Source organism: Rana temporaria, chromosome 7 (genome assembly GCF_905171775.1).
Source record: "Rana temporaria chromosome 7, aRanTem1.1, whole genome shotgun sequence".
In the NCBI taxonomy this organism is placed as follows: domain Eukaryota; kingdom Metazoa; phylum Chordata; class Amphibia; order Anura; family Ranidae; genus Rana; species Rana temporaria.
Genome location: NC_053495.1, coordinates 44,552,525 through 44,574,233, shown reverse-complemented (window position 1 = coordinate 44,574,233; position 21,709 = coordinate 44,552,525). Strand labels below are relative to the sequence as shown.

The 21,709-nt window shown below is 43.9% G+C and overlaps 1 protein-coding gene across 1 annotated transcript in view; it reads right to left on the bottom strand.

The window, feature by feature from the left end:
* Positions 1-16,937: 16,937 nt before the first annotated feature.
* The window catches only part of WNK2 (WNK lysine deficient protein kinase 2), a 312,062-nt gene continuing 307,290 nt past the window's right edge, over positions 16,938-21,709 (bottom strand). The window contains exon 28 of the mRNA XM_040359295.1: positions 16,938-17,167. Within this exon, the coding sequence (XP_040215229.1) occupies positions 17,127-17,167 (41 nt within the window). The 3' untranslated portion in view covers positions 16,938-17,126. The remainder of the gene's footprint in view (positions 17,168-21,709) is intronic.

Sequence of the window (21,709 nt, the reverse complement as noted above, 5' to 3'; positions counted from 1 at the left end):
TAAAACCTGTGCCACATTAAAAATTAATGGGCTGCCTTACCACAATAGTAAATGTAAAAAAGGGGGGGGGGGGACTAGTTTTAGCTATACAAAATGTGTCTCATTTAAAAAAAAAGTATGGGTTTTCTTTTTTTTTTTTTGCATATTCATACTTACCTAGGTGTATGCAGCATCAGACCTCTACACTGAGAACCAAGCCACCAAACACTGCCGATGGCTCAGTTCTCACTCCTCCCCGAGCAGAGCAATGCTGACTGTCAGTCAGCATCACTCTGCTCTGATCCTCCACGCTCATTGGAGAGATGAGCTGTGGAGGGATGGGGAGCAGCCGCTGAGACTACCATCAATCAAGGCAGCTGAGGGATCCAGACTTGGGAAATCGGGATGACATGCTGCCTCAACTGATGGCAGTGACATCAGCGGAGGGCGGACTTTAGAACGCTCTCCACTGAAAACAAGTCACAGGAGTGCAAAACTAATTGCACTCCTGGGACCCATTGGAGAAACCCAGCCTAAAAGGCTCAGGCTGGACTTCTCCTTTAATTTTATAAATGAATAAAGAATAAAATAAATGTGAACAAAAGCGAAAGATCTACAGTGCCTTGCAAAAGTATTCACCCCCCTTGGCTTTTTACCTATTTTGTTACATTACAGCCTTTAGTTCAATGTTTTTTTAATTATATGTGATGCGATTATATGTGATGAATCAGAACACAATAGTCTACGTTGGTGAAGTAAAATTAGAAAAATATATACATATACATAAAACTATTTTTCAGAAATAAAAAACTGATAATCGGCATGTGCGTATGTATTCACCCTCTTTGTTATGAAGCCCATAAAAAGCTCTGGTGCAACCAATTAGCTTCAGAAGTCACATAATTAGTGAAATGATGTCCACCTGTGTGTAATCTAAGGCCGGGTACTAACGAGCAAACATGTACGATGAAACCGATCCGTCGGACCGTTTTCACCGTACATGTCTGCCAGAGGGCTTCTGTACGATGTCTGTACTAACCATCGTACAGAAGTCCGCGCGTAAACAATACGCGGGGCGTGTCCGCGTCGTCACCGCGGCGATGACGCGGCGACGTGGGCGGGCCTGCCATTTAAAGGCTTCCACGCATGCGTCGAAGTCATTCAACGCATGCGAGGGACGGCGGGCGCTCGGACATGTACGGTAGGTCTGTACTGACGACCGTACATGTCCGAGCGGGCAGGATTCCAGCGGACGGATTTAAAACACGTCCAGGAATATTTGTCTGCTGGGAAAAGGCCCGGCGGGCAAATGTTTGCTGGAATTCGGCCCGCTCGCGCCTACACACGACCGAACATGTATGCTGAAACTGGTCCGCGGACCAGTTTCAGCATACATGTTTGGTCGTGTGTACGGGGCCTTAGTGTCACATGATCTGCCATTACATATACACACCTTTTTGAAAGGCCCCAGTGGCTACAACACCTAAGCAAGAGGCACCACTAACCAAACACTGGCATGAAGACCAAGGAACTCTCCAAACAAGTAAGGGACAATTTTTTTGAGAAGTACAAGTCAGGGTTAGGTTATAAAAAAAAAATCAAAATCTTTGATGATCCCTAGGAGCACCATCAAATCTATCATAACCAAATGGAAAGAACATGGCACAACAGCAAACCTGCAACGAGATGGCCGCAAATCCAAAACTCACGGACCGGGCAAGGAGGGCATTAATCAGAGAGCAGCACAGAGACCTAAGGTAACCCTGGAGGAGTTGCCGAGTTTCACAGCAGAGACTGGAGTATCTGTAAATAGGATGACAATAAGCCGTACGCTCCATAGAGTTGGGCTTTATGGCAGAGTGGCCAGAAGAAAGCCATTACTTTCAGCAAAAAAAATTGTTTATGAAAAAAGCATGTGGGACACTCCCAAAATGTATGAAGGAAGGTGCTTTGGACTGATAAGACTAAAATTTAACTTTTTGGCCATCAAATAAAACGCTATGTCTGGTGCAAGCCGAACACATCACATTCCCCAAAGAACACCATCCCCACAGTGAAACATGGTGGTGGCAGCATTATGCTGTGGGGATGTTTTTCAGCAGTCGGGACTAGGAAACTGGTCAGAGTTGAGGGAAAGATGGATGGTGCTAAATACAGGGATATTCTTCAACAAAACCTACATGTGTGTGATTTGAGGCTAGGACAGAGTTTCACCTTCCAGCAGGACAATGACCCCAAACACACTGCTAAAGCAACACTTGAGTGGCCTAAGGGGAAACATGTAAATGTTTTGGAATGGCCTAGTCAAAGCCCAGACCTCAATCCAATAGAAAATCTGTGGTCAGACTTAAAGGGGTTGTAAAGCTACAATTTTTTTTTCCTAAATAGCTTATTTTACCTTAGTGCAGTCCTCCTTCACTTACCTCATCCTTCGATTTTGCTTTTAAGGCCAGGTTCACACCTATGCGAATTGAGTGCGGCTTAAACCGCATCTAATTCGCAGGACATTTCAAAATACATTGTTTTCAATGAGGCTGGTTCACATATGTGCGATGCATCCGCACTGCGTATTGCCTCCAAACCGCGTGCGGTTTTTATGTCTTGCGGTGCGGTTCAGGTGCAAATTCAGTCCCATTATCTTCTATGGGTACGTAGCTGAATTCGCAGATGTGTTCATTTCTCTTCAGTATTTGTCTCATTCAGTTCAATACACTTCCCCCCTCCCCTCTCCCAGGTCTCCAAATTCGCACCTGATCTGCAACTAAAATGCAGTTGATCTGCAGAACACCTTATAGAGAAATTCGCAAAGACAACAGAGCTCCAAAACGCAACGCACTAGTGTGAACCTGGCCTAAATGTCCTTATTTCTTCTGAGAAATCCTCACTTCCTGTTCTTCTGTCTGTAACTCCACACGGTAATGCAAGGCTTTCTCCCTGGTGTGGAGTGTCGTGCTCGCCCCCTACCTTGGACTACAGGAGAGTAAGGACACCCACTAACATACAGCTCATTTATCTGCAACGTAGAGAGGGGGTGAGCACGACACTCCACACCAGGGAGAAAGCATTGCATTACTGTGTGGAGTTACAGACAGAAGAACAGGAAGTGAGGATTTCTCAGAAGAAATAAGGACATTAAAAAAAGCAAAATGGAAGGATGAGGTAAGTGAAGGAGAACTGCACTAAGGAAAAGGAAGCTATTTAGGAAAAAAAATTGTACCTTCACAACCCCTTTAAAAATTGCTGTTCACAAGCGCAAACCATCCAACTTGAAGGAGCTGGAGCAGTTTTGCAAGGAGGAATGGGAAAAAATCCCAGTGGTAAGATGTGGCAAGCTCATAGAGACTTATCCAAAGCGACTTGGAGCTGTGATCGCTGCAAAAGGTGGCTCTACAAAGTATTGACTTTAGGAGGGTGAATAGTTATGGAAAAAATAATAAAAAATCGTCAAAGTTGTGGGCATGTTCTGTAAATTAAATGATGCAAATCCTTAAACAATCCATGTTAATTCCAGTTTGTGAGGCAACAAAACACGAAAAATTCCAAATGGGGGTGAACACTTTTGCAAGGCACTATATAATTATATACAGCCATGGCCAAATTTTTTGAGAATGATACACAAATAATAATTTTCACATAGTGTGTAACTTTTCACTTTAAACCCTTGTTCAGCACTGACAGACAGATGGAACCTTTATTGCCTTCCTCTTGTTTCCCTGGGGAACAGTGTTGCCAACCGCCAGTATTTTTACTGGCATATAGTAAAAAACAGGCAATTTTCTCCTGATAGTAAATGCCAGTGAAAGTTAATGGTTGCCAGTAAAAAATGTCTGTGATGCTCGGTTTGGTCCGGAGCCGGCTGGGACCACCCGAGTGCTTGCCGCAGTTTGATCAGGCAGCTCTGGCGGAGGCAGTGCCTGAGCCTCGTGTGTGGGCCTTCAGTATGGGAGCAAGGCAGGCTGGGACCAGGACTGTCAGTGCTGTTTAGTCTGGAGTGGACTGGAGGGACCACTTTGTTTAGAGAGAGACGGTCACTGTGACTCAGTAGGGGACGTGTTGTGTCGGTGAGATCTCGTCATCATCTGTGTGGCTGCACACTGCTGTCAGTGTCACCGTGAGAGTATGTGTGCCGCCCATTCTAATTTCTTGCCCTCCTGAGGCTGGTTCCTGAGCTACTCACTTACTATATCAAAAATAAAATAAGAAATATGTCTTATTATCTACCTTAAAGTGGAGGTTCCATCAAAAAATAAATTTTGCTTTAAACTGTACCTTACGACTAAAAAAGAAAAAAAAAAAAAAGATCTATGCGGTCCCACGAAATCTGCCTTTGAAACAACCTAGGATTCTGACATCATCTCCCTCTAATGCTCCTGGGAAATGTGTGTCATCATTTCCCAGGATGCAGTGCGCTGTCCAATTATCACTCCCCATCCAAGACTTCCAGGAAGTAAGTACCTGTAGGCTTCGCAATGCCCACAAGCAAAATGTGTGTAGATATAGTTTTATAAACTATCTTTTTTGAATATCTATGCGGATCGGCGGCGGATTGTAAAATAGTAAGTGACCAGATTTATATTATAAAAACGCAGGATGAAAGGACATACATTTAAAAAATGCTAATTGTGGTTGGAACTCCGCTTTAAATCATATTGCTAATTGCATATTGTATTTGTTTGTAGCCTACATACTCTAATTTGCACTTAAAACTGTAATTTTGTAACATTTGGAAATGCCAGTAAAAACTTGGCTGTGCCAGTAAGTTTTGGGTGTTGTGTCAGTAAATTTCTGGTAGGTTGGCAACACTGAATGTTTTCATCATCAGACCCTTCCTGCTTCCTCTAGTTTTTGTAGAAAGGGGGTTCTCATTGTTTCAGCATTCACAGGCAAGCAAGCCAGCAGTACCTCGTGGGAAGGCGATTTATTGAAAGTTTACAGTTGCACCTCTGGCAAGCGGAGCAAGGTATGCAATAAAAGTGCATTGTCTATAAAAGTATTTATGTTTTTAGGCATAAATTGAGTCCATGCTGTTAGTGAAAAGATATTCTGTAGACAGCCCAAATTTTTTAACATATAGTCATGTTTTTTTAGATGTTTAATGTTAATTTAAATAATGTGTGTAGATAATGGAACTCCACATTTGTAATTCTGTTGTAACCCCCTTTTTAGTGAGCTCTGTAAACGAATGTGTAGCATTACCCCCATTAGAGCTGCTGGATTTTTGGGCGGCGTGTTACCTCATGGCTCTTCCGAATTCTCTAGGGGTGAATGATGCGTATGTGCATAAACAGAAGTAAAGGAATGTCCATGACAGGTGCTCTTTTGCTGTGCTCCAGCTCCTCCAGCCAGGTAAAAACAATAAAACTTGTGGTGAGGAAATTAAAGTTGAAAGGAGAAAGAATAGCAGATTCAGGCGTAATGATAAGAAACAGTCCTGCTCCCAAACGTAACACTTCTCTTCACCACCCCCGCCGGAGTGGGTTCAGTGTACCTGGACAGGCCTCCCTCACTGACCTGGCAGCTGGAGTATCACTCGGACAATTATAGGAATAAGTCTCTGCCACAGACCCTCCTCGGTGAACTTGAACTTGGGAGAAAGTCTCTGCCACAGACCCCTCTCAATGAGCCTCAGAAGATACCTCTGCCACAGGTCCCCTCTGGGTAGAATTCTTGGAGATATACCTCCTTGGTTGAGTTACGTCTGGATCTACTTCAACTTGTCGCCCAGGTACCAACTGACAGGTGATCAGTCCCGCAGTGTCCGGCTACCTGTGATCCCCGGTGGTTTCGTACAAGCCCTATTGGACCGCCAGCCTCTCAATGGCGCTCCTCTGACCGACTCCCCACCGAACAGCACCCAGCTTGGTATCTTCAAAAGAGGGAAACCAGTCGCTCACTGGATCCCCATCGCTGGTTCAGATGCTCCGGACCAACATGGTCCCAGAGCCAGGAACACCACGTGGCACGCACGCCCCGGCCAGTTAGGTCATAGCACAGTGGCGCCGTGATGTGGCCACCCTAAAGGTGGGTGCCACACTCAACGAGGAAGACCCCAGAACCAATGACGTCTGTCCCATAAATACCCCTCCCCAGCATGCACAGCGAGGACAAACCCTTGTGATTGGCTGCTGGGAAGAGCACCCAAACCTCGACTCCACTTCTGCCACCTGCAGTACTGGGGTTGGAAGAACACCCTGATACAGCAGAATGACCCACAGCACAGCCAAGCTGAGACAGAGGCCCTATTCTCACACCTAACAATCAGGATCAGAGTCTAACTATACTCTGATCTATACTTAAATTTGACTAGCACCAGTACTATAAAGTACATAGGCGCTACAAATGTATTGTATGTCATTTTACAGTTTTCACAATGCTTATGGTGCTTAAGGAGTTAAAAGTATTAACCTCTATGGTGTTGAACACTACTGCACACCTTTGAGGCAAACAAATAAAAGTACTGCACCCGATAGATGCTCTCCTCTTGTTATTTATAAGCCAATGGGGCCGCTACATAGTCTGCTGCTTCAGTATTTTTAGTTTTTTTTTGTCAGGGTTTACTTCCTCTTTAAGTGCATGGGTCGTCAATGGGGATGTATTTTCCGACAACCCCCTGTGCTCCCGAGTAAGCCATGTGGCATAGGATAGGTTTCTGCCTGCCATATACTTCTCCATAGAGACCCATAGTTTAACGTGGGTATGAAACCGCCAGTTCAGGATCCGCTGGAGGACTATAGCCCAATAGTATCTCTGTATATATCTGGAATTCCCAAGCCACCCAAACGCTTAGGGCATTTCAGTACTGTCAGAGCTATGTGCAATTTCCGCACGTTCCAGATAAAATTAGTAAACATGCTGGATAATTGGGTGAAGAAACTTCTGGACAGGGGGATTGGGAGCATCTGCAGGTAAAATAGTATCCAAGGGAGGACATTCATTTTTATGATATTCACCCTCCCCAGCCAAGTGAAGGCATTCTTTGTCCATTGCGAAAGATCAAAATATCAAATTTGGTAAGATTCATTTTGAAGTTCGAGAGCGTCCCAAAATATTGGAAATCCTGCATCAGGACCGGCAACGAGATCACCGGGTCTATTAGGTGGAACAGGACATCGTCAGCATAGGCTGAGAGCTTATGCTCTTTGTTGCCCACCTTTAGGCCTTTGATATCTGTATTTGCTCTCACTTTACGCAACAGAGGCTCGAGGGCTAATGCGAAAAGGAGAGGTGACAGTGGACACCTCTGTCTCGTGACGTTCCTGATCGAGAACCTAGATGAGAAAATAACATTGATTTTAACTTGCACACTGGGTTCGGAATAAAGGGCCAGAATCCAAGTGAGCATATTTGGTCCCAACCCTAGCACTCCGCAGAGATACATCCAGTCGATGTGGTTGAGCGCTTTCTCTGCATCTGTGGATAATATCAAGTAAGGAGGTAGCTCCTGTCTATGTCTAGCCCAGTGTGTATAAGTTAAATCACCCTAATGGAATTATCTCTGGCCTCACGTCCAGTAATGAAGCCCGTTTGGTCAGGATGGATGATGTGAGGCATGAGATTTTTTCATTAGATTCGCCAAATTTGTTGCCAATATCTTAATATCTGTGTTTAGTAAGAATATGGGGCGATAACTTAGGGGGACAGTGGGGTCTTTACCTTCTTTCTGTATCATGAGATATGTGACACCAGTGCCTCTGGGGAGATTATTTTGCAGTTTGCTAGGGAGTTAAAATACCTACACATGGGGCTCATCAGTAAAGGGGTAAACGTTGTGTAATATGCTTCAGTGAACCCGTCCAGGCCCAGGCTTTTCCCATTGGGCAGCGATTTCACAGTTGATTACATTTCTGTTGCCGTGATTGGAGTTTCCATATCAGACCACTGGTCGTCGGTCAAGGGTGGTAGGCTAGTCGTGGCCAAATAGTCCTACATCCAAGTTAACCTTGGCCTTACCGCCAGGAGTCAAGTTGGGGTTTAAATGATACAGTTCTGCATAATAATCACTGAACCCCAAGTAAATTTTGGATGACTGGAAGAGGAGAGATGTTTACCGTAAGGTGACCAGATTTTTAAAATGAAATCCGGGGACATATTTTTTTTTTACTAGTAATGGCGGAAATCAGCTACTCTCTGCCCATTGCCACCGGCGCCGGCCTCACATTCTGTCAGTCATACTCTCCGGGCCCCGGCTACTATTTGAGCCAAGGCAGAAGAACCGGAGTGGAACGGGCAAGCACCGGATACTGAGAAAATATTCCCTCCGCTCCGACCAGCACATGATCATCAGAAAGGGGCACTGATAATGAAAAAAAAATACACCCCCCCTAAGCTAGTAGGAGTGGCGGAGCGGGGGGGGGGGTGTAATTCAGATTATTATTTTTTTTTATTCTGCACTAACTGTCTTTGAAATTGCCCCAGCCCCTGTTCATCCAATCCGGGGACAAAACCGGGGACAGACTTGGTCCGGGGACAGTGATCTCAATTCAGGGACTGTCCCCGGAAACTGGGGATGTCTGGTCACCCTAGTTTACCGGCACTTCCTGGCTCACGCGTTGATCAGCTGTGATTGGTCACAGCTGATCACGTGGTATGGAGCCTCTGTCAGAGGCTTCATACCACGATCGGAGTTGCTGTGTGTCAGACTGACACACAGTACGTCCGATCGCCGCACGGCACGCCGGCTTTGTTATCCTGATCACGTTATATGACGTCCGGTCAGGATATCACAACCACTTTGCTGCCATCATTCTGCTATATGGCAGGCGGCAAGTGGTTGAACCACCAATACCACATGGTAACTCAATAAATCAATAGTGAAGTGCTTTTCCAAACTAAGTTACTGATCCTAATACTACTACAAAATTAAAGTGATATTAAAGGGATTGTAAAGGTAAATGTTTTTTCACCTTAATGCATCCTATGCATTAAGGTGAAAAAACATCAGACGGTACCGCCCCCCCCCCCCGAACCCCCGTTTTACTTACCTGACCCCTCAAAAGTCCCACGCGCGTCCACCTGATCCACTTCGGTTCCCAGCCTGGCTGTTGATTGGCTAGGCTGGACAAATTGATAGCAGCGCAGCCATTGGCTGGCGCTGCTGTCAATCACAGCAGATGACCCGGCGCGCCGGGGGGCAGGGCCGAGTGATACAGTCGGCGGCTATGCCCGCCGCTGTATCACGGAAGCGCGCTCGCAAAAGCTTTCCACCATGCGAGCTTGCATGAAGGTGGAAAGCTTTTGCGAGGAGGAGCTGAGACAGCCGCCGAGGGACCCCAGAAGACAGGGTTAGGGGACTCTCTGTGCAAAACGAGCTGCACAGTGGAGGTAAGTATAACATGTTTGTTATTTAAAAAAAAAAAAAAAGTTTGCCGTTAGTGTTCCTTTAACCACTTAATCACTAGGCCTATTTTGGCACTTCTCTCCTTCATGTAAAAATCAAAAATTTTTTGCTAGAAAATTAATCAGAACCCCCAAACATTATATATTTTTTTTTAGCAGACATCCTAGGGAATAAAATGGCAGTCATTGCAATACTTTTTGTCACACCGTATTTGCGCAGCGGTCTTACAAGCGCACTTTTTTTGTGAAAAATTCATTTTTTTTAATTAAAAATAAGACAACAATAATTTTTGCCCAATTTTTTTATATATTGTGAAAGATAATGTTACGCCGAGTAAAATGATACCCAACATGACACGCTTAAAAATTGCGCCCGCTCGTGGCATGGCGTCAAACTTTTACCCTTAAAAATCTCGATAGGCGACGTTTAAAAAATTCTACAGGTTGCATTTTTTGAGCTACAGAGTAGGTCTAGGGCTAGAATTATTGCTCTCGCTCTAACGATCGCGGCGATACCTCACTTGTGTGGTTTGAACACCGTTTTCATATGCGGGCTCTACTTGCGTATTTATTTGTATAATTTTTTACACTGAAATAAGAAAAAAATATATATCACTTTTATTCCTATTACAAGGAATGTAAACATCCCTTGCAGTGGCGGCCCGTCCATAGGGGGCGCCTGGGCGCCGCCCCCCACCCCAAAGCCACTAACAAAAGAAAAAAAAAAAAATAATGAAAAAATATTTTTTTTTTTGGCCCTTTAAAAAAAAAGTCCTTTAAGTGTTCGGCGCGGGCTCTGGGCGCCGGGAACAGTGCGATGTTAAGGCATAGGCATCATTGAAACGTCCTGCCAATGCTGCAGCAAGACGTTTCATTTGCAAGTTTTTTTTAAGCTCTGTGGCTATGTGCAGGACGCCACTCCAGCCAATCACATCGGTCCTGTGTCTCTCCAGCCCCTCACATTGGTTCCTTCTGCACTGCTAGGAAATTAGCAGTGCTTTTCCCGGGTGGGCGGCTGTGTCACTTTCAGTTTCAGTTCTCTGGCTCCAGGACATGGAGGTAAGTAAAATATTCTTATTAAAACCCTTTATTCTTTTAACCCAGTGTCTGTCCAGTGTCCACTCCATCCACAAAGAGCAGCACCTTGCTGGATGTATTGTCAGCTTGTGATGGAGAGTGGAGAGTGGAGGGGGGGCCATGCTTCACCCGATCTGTGCTGAAGCCTTCATTACATTTTCACCTGTGTGTGTGTGAGGGAGGGCTCCCTGCTCTGCGACCTACAGCCATGCTTTACAAGTCTCTTATCTCTCTCTCTCTGTCCTTCTCTCTGTCTGTGTCTGTCTGTCTCTCTTTCTCTGTCCCTCTGTCTCTCTCTCTCTCTGTCCCTCTCTCTCTCTCTATCTATCTATCTATCTATCTAATTATCTGTCTGATTATCTATCTATCTATCTATTTATATCTATCTATCTATCTATCTATCTATCTATCTATCTATCTATCTATCTATCTATCTATCTATCTATCTATCTATCTATCTATCTATCTATCTATCTAATTATCTATCCCCTTCTTCTAATGTTGATTTCTTGGGTCCCTCAGCAGCTCTCAGTGGGCTCTCCTGCTGGCCGCATGGCATTATGTACAAGTAAGCATCCGTTCTGGTCTGCAGATAACTGTTTAAAGATTGCCTTTTTATACAATAAATCGTTCGCAATTCTACAAAGTCCTATCTGAGGAAGGTGGCATTTGTGTGACTCGTCACGAGTTGTTATATATGAATCTGGTCCATGACCTGAACCAGGTAGAGGACAACTAATACATACTGGAATATGGTGTGCCAGCCTAGCTACTTCTGTAATGTTGCATAAAACAAGGGCGCCATCTGCTGGGTGAACTGTACATTGCAAGCGCATCAAATGGATTAAATACGATATTATATACGATATTAAAAAGGCCGCTATTAATTTCCGTATTGAATGAACTTCTTAGTGATGTAAAATCTGTGGCTGATTAATTGTATAGAGAGAGGGTTTAAAGAGCAATTCCAGGTAAATGAAACCAGTCTTTGAGCTACTAATGATACCTAATACTAATGCTACCTTGCAAATTGCCAATATCAGAAAGCTCTCACAATTTATCTTAAAGCTAAATTCCAGGCAAACTGCTAAATATACAGATGAAATACATATATGAGAGTTGTTTTACCTAACAAAGGGATTGATATTTATACAACACACCGAAAAAGCTATTTTTAGCTCTTTCTAGCAGAGAAGGGGACCTGATGTTTCCTTGCTGAAGTTTCACTTTCACTTACAGGTTTCTTCCCCACCCCCTGCCTGTGACTGGACAGTGGAAGGATAAGCAGCACAGTGATGAGCTCATCTTCCGGTCACTCTGCTCTCTCCTTTTATCAGCATGGCTTCTTGCACTGCAGGACACCTGACTGGCTCCTTTTGCTATTTGTCCCTCCCCTTCTCTGAGATTGGTTGTGCTGAGACTACCTGAGGCACATTCAGGTATTTAAAGCGGTATTAAACCCAAAACCAAAAATGTAACATAATAGCTCCCAACTGTCCCTGATTTTGAGGGACTGTCCCTGATTTGGAGAAATGTCCCTCATTCCTCATTTTGGTCTGATCTATATAATTGTATATAAAATGCACTATTTATCAAAAAGTGTTTTCCAGCACTAAACCTTTCATCTGATTTCTAAATTGCTGCATTTGTAAATTCCAAAAGCCAATATAAAGGAATAGTAGTATGTAAAAAAATGCACTTGTGGGTTTAAACAAATTTTTTTTTTTTTGTACAATTCTCCTTTAACCACTTAAGACCCGGACCAAAATGCAGGTAAAGGACCAGGCCCCTTTTTGCGATTCGGCACTGCGACGCTTTAACTGACAATTGCGCGGTCGTGCGACGTGGCTCCCAAACAAAATTGGCGTCCTTTTTTCCCCACAAATAGAGCTTTCTTTTGGTGGTATTTGATCACCTCTGCGCTTTTAATTTTTTGCGCTATAAACAAAAATAGAGCCAAATTTTGAAAGAAATGTAAATATCCCCCAAAAATATATATAAAAAAAAAATGTCCTCAGTTTATGCCGATACGTATTCTTCTACCTATTTTTGGTAAAAAAAAATCGCAATAAGCGTTTATTGATTGGTTTGCGCAAAATTTATAGCGTTTACAAAATAGGGGATAGTTTTATTGCATTTTTTTTTTTTTTTACTATGAATGGCGGCGATCAGCGATTTTTTTCGTGACTGCGACATTATGGCAGACACTTCTGACAATTTTAAGACATTTTTGGGACCATTGTCATTTTCACAGCAAAAAATGCTATAAAAATACATTGTTTGCTGTCAAAATGACAATTGCAGTTTGGGAGTTAACCACAAGGGGGCGCTGAAGGGGTTAAGTGTGACCTCATATGTGTTTCTAACTGTAGGGGGGCGGGGCTGGATGCGTGACATCATTGATCGCCTTTCCCTATATCAGGGAACAGACGATCAATGACAGCGCCACAACGAAGGACAGGGAAGGTCCACACACCTCTCCCCGTTCTTCAGCTCCGAGGACCGATCGGGTCCGCAGGTCCTGCGGTTCAGGTCACGCGCGCCCGCGACCCATGGCTGGGCATTTAACAATCACGTACAGGTACGTGATTGTGCCCAGCCGTGCCATTCTGCCGACATATATCGGCGTTAGGCGGTCCTTAAGTGGTTAAGGGGGCTTGGCAAGGGGGTGTGTCCTATGCCTGCATACTTTTGCTGATAGGTGTCCCTCATTCCCATCTCAAAAAGTTGGGAGGTATGTGACATGTTGCACCTTACTAATCATTAGATGTGGTGGCTGCATCAGCTTTCTTTTTGAAGTTGTACTTTTTTGTAAAATTTTGGGGGAAAATTAAGAAATAAAAATTTTGGGTTTTTTTCACATTTTTTTTTTTACATACTGTCACCAGAGCAATACAGCGTGTGATGGGGATCAGGGATACTGATTGGCGACAACATGTAAAAAAAATAACACATTTTTTTATCCAATTTTTTTTCTTTTTTTGTAATTGCCTATAGTCGTTTTAGCTTTCATGAACAGCCCACTTACTGTTGTGATTGGCTAAGCTAAACACATGGTACAGGTATCCAGGTACCATGTGATTGCTTTGGGGCGAAACACAGATCACAACAGTAAGCAAGCTGTTCATGAACGGAAAGCCATTCGTGACAGGATATTTACATTGTGATCGCTATGACCAATCAAAGAGATCACCTGATACCCGGTTGCCGGTTCCGGTGGACGCAGCGATTACAGGAGGGGCACGCTGCATACTCCTAACTCAGAGAAGGCTCAGTCACGTATATATACTTTACTCAGCCTGCCCATGCTTCCCTGCCACAGTATATCTGCAGGAGCATGGTGGCAAGTAGTTATCACCCCTGTCACTGTTAAGTGGTTTGTCTCGTCCATGTAAACTGATATATTCTGCTGGAGAGCTCGAGATTGTGAAAAACAACAGAGTTTGTGGCTGGACCACTAGATGAAAATAGAAGAAAGTGCCCCTGTTCTAACATCCACACATTTCACCCTGCTGGTCAGACATCCATTTTGGCAAAATTTCCCAGACAATGAATAGTCTCTTGCTTGTTTTTGTTGTTTTTATTAGGGGATTAAACTTAGATGGGGAAAAGGGACATGGGATGCCCAGATGAGGAATCTTTAGCATTGGAAATAAATGTAGTTTGAATCTAAATTTGACATTCTCGTTCTCAGCACATTACCTCCAGCACACTACTTGAGATAACTTGCTTCACTTCACTGTCCAAATCTAGGTTCCTGTCACCATTAGCACATGTCTAGGCCTCACTCTGAATAAGTCCTAACGTTTTCCTAATAGCCTATTACAGGCAGGGGTTTGTGTACCCTTTGTTGTAGCAACCATTTTAGTTGAGAAGAATAAATGTGCTAACTGACACTTGGTGGACTACTGATCCCAGCATGTCCAATGCAAATCCCGCCAGCCCTCGTGGTTGCAATGACTTGACTCCAAAACACCACCACAATCTCTCCCTCTGGCTCTACATCAAAATCATGGCATGTCTTCCAGAGCTTCACACTGTGCTTCTCACTCCATGACCCCGGCATAGATCCCTCCTGAATGACTTACTTGGCAGTGCTCCTAACTGTTCTCTTCCTGCTTCTGTTCCAGGACACCTCTCAATGACCGTGTAGAGAGAGGCTGCCTCCCAGCTCCCGTGCTCCAGGCCTGAGGTACACCCCCCCCCCCCCAGAAACGGGGTTTCCTTAGACCATGACAGTCTAACACTCCATCATTCAGTTCATCCACGTGACAACTCCTCCCACAGCAGGCTGACCATGGGTATATATAGGAGGCCTGCCCCCTGCCAATCCTTGTTGGGGATTGGTCAGGGCTCCCACATACACCCCATGTCGCTCCAGCTCTCTGCCCTGCCTCTTTTCCAGAACCATCTAAAAAACAGAAGCACCAAATCATGGCCCTTAAAGCGAAGTTCCGGCCACAATTTCACTTTTTAAATATAAATACCCCTGTAATACACAAGCTTAATGTATTCTAGTAAAGTTAGTCTGTAAACTAAGGTCCGTTTTGTTAGGTTGTTACAGCATTTAGACACTTTATAAAATAGAAATTGACTGGGGCCATCTTAAGTGTGGGCATCATGAAGCCAGACTGTATGACTTCCTGGATTTCAGCCTTGCAGATCTTGCACATGCTCAGTGCTGCACAAGCAGTGTAATAGGTTTCAGATCAGGTTTCAGCACCTGTACTGTCCAAGTCACATGATTCTTTGAGACTGGGGAGTGCACAGACTCCTGGAAAGTTACACCCACTACATTCCCAGGAGTCTGTGCGGTGTAGGTTAGGAAGCTTAAGCACCTAGGTGCAGGAAGAGGGAAGATTAACTATTCTGCCTAGCAACAACACTTTGAAGGCATCTAAAAAAAAAAAAAAATTTCTTAAAGGACTAATGACATTTTTTTAAAACTACTGATGTAATGTTATATTTATGGGTGGAACTCCACTTTAAGCATAAATACACGTACCTGTACAAGCGATCTGTGGGTCCTGGCAGCCATCAGCGACCGCGATGGCTTCCAGGACCCACCGATCATTCGGCCGTTGTTCTGTCACAGAGGAAGAGAGAGATCTTGTGTTCCTGCTAATCAGGAACACAGATGTCTCTCTTCCTCCAGTCAGTCCATCCCCCCCACAGTCAGAAAGCATTCCCTATGTGCACACTTAACCCTTTAATCGCCCCTGATGTTAACCCCTTCCCTGCCAGTGTCATTTATACAGTGATTTTTTTTTTAGCACTGATCACTGTATTGGTATCACTGGTGCCCAAAAAGTGTCACTTAGTGTCAGACTTGTCCGCCGCAATCCCACTAAAAATCTTCGCCATAGTAAAAACAATAAAAAAATAAAATCAAATGTCCATAAATCTATTTTGGGATTTTTTTTTTACCAAAAATATGTAGCAGAATACAAATTGGCCTAAATTGATAAAGAAATTAGATTTTTTACATGTTTTTTTATAGGATGTGTTTTACAGCAGAAAGAAAAAATAATGTAATGTAATAACTCTATTTGTGAGAAAAAAAAAGAACATACATTTTATTTGGGTACAAAGTCGCTATTGTGAGTTAAAGCAACGCAGTGCCGTATCGCAACAAATGGCCTGGTTAGGAAGGGAGTAAAAACCCTCTGGGGCTGAAGTGGTTAACTACTTGCCGACCAGCAGGTCGGCTCCCCTGCGCGAGAGCACATAGCTACACATCAGCTCTTGCGCAGGCCACTAGCCCCCGACTCCCGTGCGCGTGCCCGGCAGGCACGATCGCCGCAGGGCACACGCGATCGCTCGTTACAGAGCGGGGACTGGGAGCTGTGTGTGTAAACAGACAGCTCCCGGTCCTGTCAGGGAGAGAAATGCCTGATCTTCTGTTCATACATTTCCCCTAGTGAGGCCACCCCCCCTACAGTTAGAACACATCCAGGGAACATACTTAACCACGTCCCCGCCCCCTAGTGTTAACCCCTTCACTGCCAGTAGCATTTTTATAGTAATCAATGCATTTTTATAGCACTGATCGCTATAAAAATGCCAATGGTCCCAAAAATGTGTCAAAAGTGTCCGAAGTGTCCGCCATAATGTCGCAGTACCGAAAATAATCGCTGATCGCCGCCAGTACTAGTAAAAAAAAATATTAATAAAAATGCCATAAAAATAACCCCTATTTTGTAAACGCTATAACTTTTGCGCAAACCAATCAATAAACGCTTATTGCGATTTTTTTTTTTACGGAAAATATGTATCGGCCTAAACTGAGGAAAAAAAAAGTTTTTTTTGTATATTTTTGGGGGATATTTATTATAGCAAAAAGGAAAAAATATATTTTTTTTTCAAAATTGTCGCTCTATTTGCAATTGTCTGTTAAAGCGACGCAGTGCCGAATCGCAAAAAGTGCTCTGGTCTTTGACCAGCAATATGGTCCGGGGGTTAAGTGGTTAAAGAAACAGGATCCTTTTTTTTTCTAGGCTTACAACCGCTTTCAGTGTTAAATTACCTTCAGACCACAAAAATTTTGTGTAAAACTTTTATTGTCAAATGTGAGCCCAGTATATAATTTTCATATCAAAGTAAATATTTGTGTGCTGGATTTTTTTTTTTCCCCCAATAAATTTTTATTTGATATTGCAGATCTACAGTCTTTCAAATCATGGAAAATGTTCATGGCTAAAAAACAAAAACAAGACTAGTGACTATTGCCACGTTCAATAGCTGTCCTCATCATCTTCTGGCTCATCTGAAGAATCTAAAAAAAAAAAACATTTATTATTATCATATAAAAGAGGTGAATTACACCTACATACAGTCTGTATGTGATATGTGTAGTGACATCATTATTTACAACTTGCAGCTATCCATTTGGCCCTTTCCATTTGTGCTTGATGTGACCTGTATGCTGCCTAAACATCACTCTATACAACCCCCAATGCCTGAAACATGCTAGGATAACACGGAGCAACAGAACTAGTTACCTGTATAAAAGACACCTATCCACACACTCAATCAAACAGACTCCGATCAATCCAGAACTACACGACAGGACCTGGTCAATGACCTAAAGAGAGCTGGGACCACAGTCTCAAAGAAAACCATTAGTAACACACTACGTCTTCATGGATTAAAATCCTGCAGCGCACGCAAGGTCCCCCATGTTTAAGCCAGCGCATGTCCAAACCCATCTGAAGTTTGCCAATGACCATCTGGATGATCCAGAGGAGGAATGGGAGAAGGTCACGTGGTCTGATGAGACAAAACTCCACTCGCAGTGGCTGGAGGAAGAAGAAGGATGAGTACAACCCCAAGAACACCATCCCAACTGTGAAGCATGGAGGTGGAAGCATCATTCTTGGGGATGCTTTTCTACAAAGGGGACAGGATGACTGGACTGTATTGAGGGGAGGATGGATGGGGCCATGTATCGCAAGATCTTGGCCAACAACTTCCTTCCCTCAGTAAGAGCATTGAAGATGGGTCGTGGCTGGGTCCAGCATGACAACAACCTGAAACATACAGCCAGGGCAACTGAGGAGTGGCTCCGTAAGAAGCATCTCAAGGTCTTGGCGTGGCCTAGCCAGTCTCCAGACCTGAACCCAATAGAAAATCTTTGGAGGCAGCTGAAAGTCTGTATTGCCCAGCAAAAGCCCTGAAACCTGGATGATCTGGAGAAGCTCTGAATGGAGAATTGGGCCAAAATCCCTGACGCAGCGTGTGCAAACCTGATCAAGAACTACAGAAAACGTATGATCTCTGTAATTGCAAACAAAGGTTTCTGTACCAAATATTAAGTTATACTTTTCTGATGTATCAAATACTTATGTCTTGCAATAACATACAACTTAATTACTTACAAATCATACAATGTGATTTTCTGGATTTTTGTTTTAGATTCCGTCTCTCACAATTGAGAAATACATATGATAATTACAGACCTCTACATGTTTTGTGAGTAGGAAAACCTGCAAAATCGGCAGTGTATCAAATACTTGTTCTCCCCACTGTAAGTACCTGATATAAATAAATAACATTACCAAACTGTTGTAAACCAACTGAAACTCAGCTGTGGGTGGGTCTGTTGTCTGGAGCTCTGTGGGTGGAGTCGTGATGTCAGTAGACTCCCCGCCCTCCTTTACACTCCCCTTGTCAACATGCATTTTTCCCTATGCATTTCTTACACTAAATTCTGCTATGATCACTAACATCCAGTCAAAATCCAGAAAAGTACCCACATGACTTCAGAAAAGAATGGGGGTGGGAATTAAAAAATAATGCCTGTCTCCAGGCTTGTGCATGAGACATGTAAATAACCTGTCACTCACAGCAAGGGGGCAGAACGGACAAATGTTTTCTCCTGTTTGTCCGTTTATTTCACTGAAAAAAGAAAAGAGGATTGCTCAGAGCTGGATTAACTCTTTGTGGCAAGACTGGGCACAGATGATAGGAAATCTTTTACTCTACATTGTGACAGCAAGAAAAAAAAATATGTAGAAGAATACATATCGGCCTAAACTGTGAAACAAAAAAAAAATGTGATATTTGTTAAATCAAAAAGTTTTTTTCAAATTTATCGCTCTTTTTTTGTTTATAGAGCAAAAAATAAAAACCACAGAGGTGATCAAATACCACCAAACAAAAGCTCTATTTGTGGGAAAAAAAGGACGTCAATTTTGTTTGGGTGCCACGTTGCACGACCGAGCAGTTCTCAGTTAAAGCAACGCAGTGCCGAATCGCAAAAAGGGCTCTGGTCAGGAAGGGGGTAAATTCTTCTGGGGCTGAAGTGGTTAACCACTTAAGGACCCCTTCACGCCGATATACGTCGGCAGAATGGCACGGCTGGGCACATCCACGTACCTGTACGTGGCCCTTTAAGCCCAGCCATGGGGGCGCGTGCACGCGACCCGGTTCGAAGCTCCGTGACCGCGGCTGCGGGACCCGCGGACCCGATCGCCGCCGGTGTCCAGCTAATTGGTCCTCCGGAGCTGAAGAACAGGGAGAGGTGAGTGTAAACACACCTTCCCTGTTCTTCGTTGTGGCAGTGTCATTGATTGTGTGTTTCCCGTTATAGGGAAACACGATCAATGATGTGACACGTCCAGCCCCACCCCCTACAGTTAGAAACCAATATGAGGTCACACTTAACCCCTTCAGCGCCCCCTAGTGGTTAACTCCTAAACTGAAATTGCTATTTTCACAGTAAACAATGCATTTTTATAGCATTTTTTGCTGTGAAAATGACAATGGTCCCAAAAATGTGTCAAAATTGTCCGAAGTGTCCGCCATAATGTCGCAGTCATGAAAAAAATCGCTGATCGCCGCCATTAGTAATAAAAAAAAAAAGATATTAATAAAAATGCAATAAAACTATCCCCTATTTTGTAAACGCTATAAATTTTGCGCAAACCAATCGATAAACGCTTATTGCGATTTCTTTTACCCAAAATAGGTAGAAGAATACGTATCGGCCTAAACTGAGAAAAAAAAAAATTTTATATCTTTTTTGGGGATATTTATTATAGCAAAAAGTAAAAAATAGTTTTTTTTTCAAAATTGTCGCTCTATTTTTGTTTATAGCGCAAAAAATAAAAACCACAGAGGTGATCAAATACCACCAAAAGAAAGCTCTATTTGTGGGGAAAAAAGTACGCCAATTTTGTTTGGGAGCCACGTCGCACGACCACGCAATTGTCAGTTAAAGTGACGCAGTGCCGAATCGCAAAAAGTGCTCTGGTCAGGAAGGGGGTAAATTCTTCTGGGGCTGAAGTGGTTAAAGGAGTATGGCAGGGTATATGTTATATGCCTACAAACGTTTGCTAATAGGTGTCTCGCGTAGGTATGTTAGAAGACTTTCACTTACTTCCTGTTCAGGGGTCATTTCCTCCACTCCCCATGCTGATTGGACAGTAATAGAGCAGCAGCAGACAGATGAGGTCATCCCTCTTCTCAATTTGCCCTCCCCTCTTATCAGCCTGTTTCCTATCAGCACAGTCATGCAGCACACTTGATTGGCTACATTACCATGTTTATTTATGTTTATTATGCTAATTGTTGTGATGGTGTTAATCTGCTGCCTTGATGCAAGGGACATAAAATCATTGAAATAAGTCGGTAAAAAGCATATCTGATGGAAACAGCAGCATTTATGTAAATGAATTCACAGCAACATCAATTAGCCTTTTAGCTTTATACATCATAAAATTTGTGCAAGTACCTATTTAGTGTGTCTGCATTATTGATTGGCAATTTAGCAAAGATACTAAAATGATTGAATTCCTTCAGCATGAAGATGGTTATTAATCCGATGGGAGATCTCTGCCATGTCAGTTATTTCATAAAGGTAACCTGGAAGGTTTAAAATACACCCTTCTGGTTAAGACAGCTATATATTTCAGGATGGATTTTTCAGGGCAATTAGACTAGAGAAGGAGATCATTGCTATGCTGGAGGGTGCAATGTCCACCTCTGACCTCCATGTTTATTGGCTCTCCTTACTGATACATTTGTTAGACTTCAGCAAACAATAGGTGCTGGAATTCAACCATGACCCCCCCTAAACCCCTCCGAATCACATCAAATAGTGGGTGTGGTCTGTCAAATTTCAGGAACAGTAGGAGGGTCTTAAAAGGGCAATAAATACCAGGATTGCATTACATACAGAGTGCAGAGTTCAGGGGGGGGTTACACTAGGGTGCAGGGCTGGACTGGGACAAAAATTTGGCCCTGGACTTCATCCAGACTGGCCCACTTTGACAGGTCTCTCCCACAGCGGCTGGACAGCTCCCGCACCCCCCCGGCCACCCAAGCCCCCTCTCCCCCTTCACTAGCCACTAGCTGTTTTACTATTAGAGTCGAACGGCTGGTACTGGTACTCTTTTATAGGCAGTACCAGTGGGGAAGCTAGACATTATTTCACCCGGGGCAAAGAATCAGTTTGGTGCCCCCCCTTATGGGACAAGATTAGGCAGAAGTGAGAAACTCCCAGGCCATAGCTTTTGAGTCAGCTGTGTCCCCTGCCCCATGCTCCTCTGTCATCCCCCCTGCTCCTCTGGTCCTCCCCCTGATTCTCTGGTCCTCCCCCTGCTTCTGTGTTCCCCCCAGGTGAGGGCTGTGGGCAGGGAGAGGAGGTGAGCGCTGCGGGAAGGGAGAGACAGAGGAGGGCGGCGGTCGGCTGTCACTGAAGCCGGCCCACTGGGAAACTCCCTGTAGTCCCAATAGACAGTCCATCCCTGCTAGGGTGACCACATGTCCCAAATTGCCCAGGACAGTCCCGCACTTTGCAGGTTTGTCCCGGGTC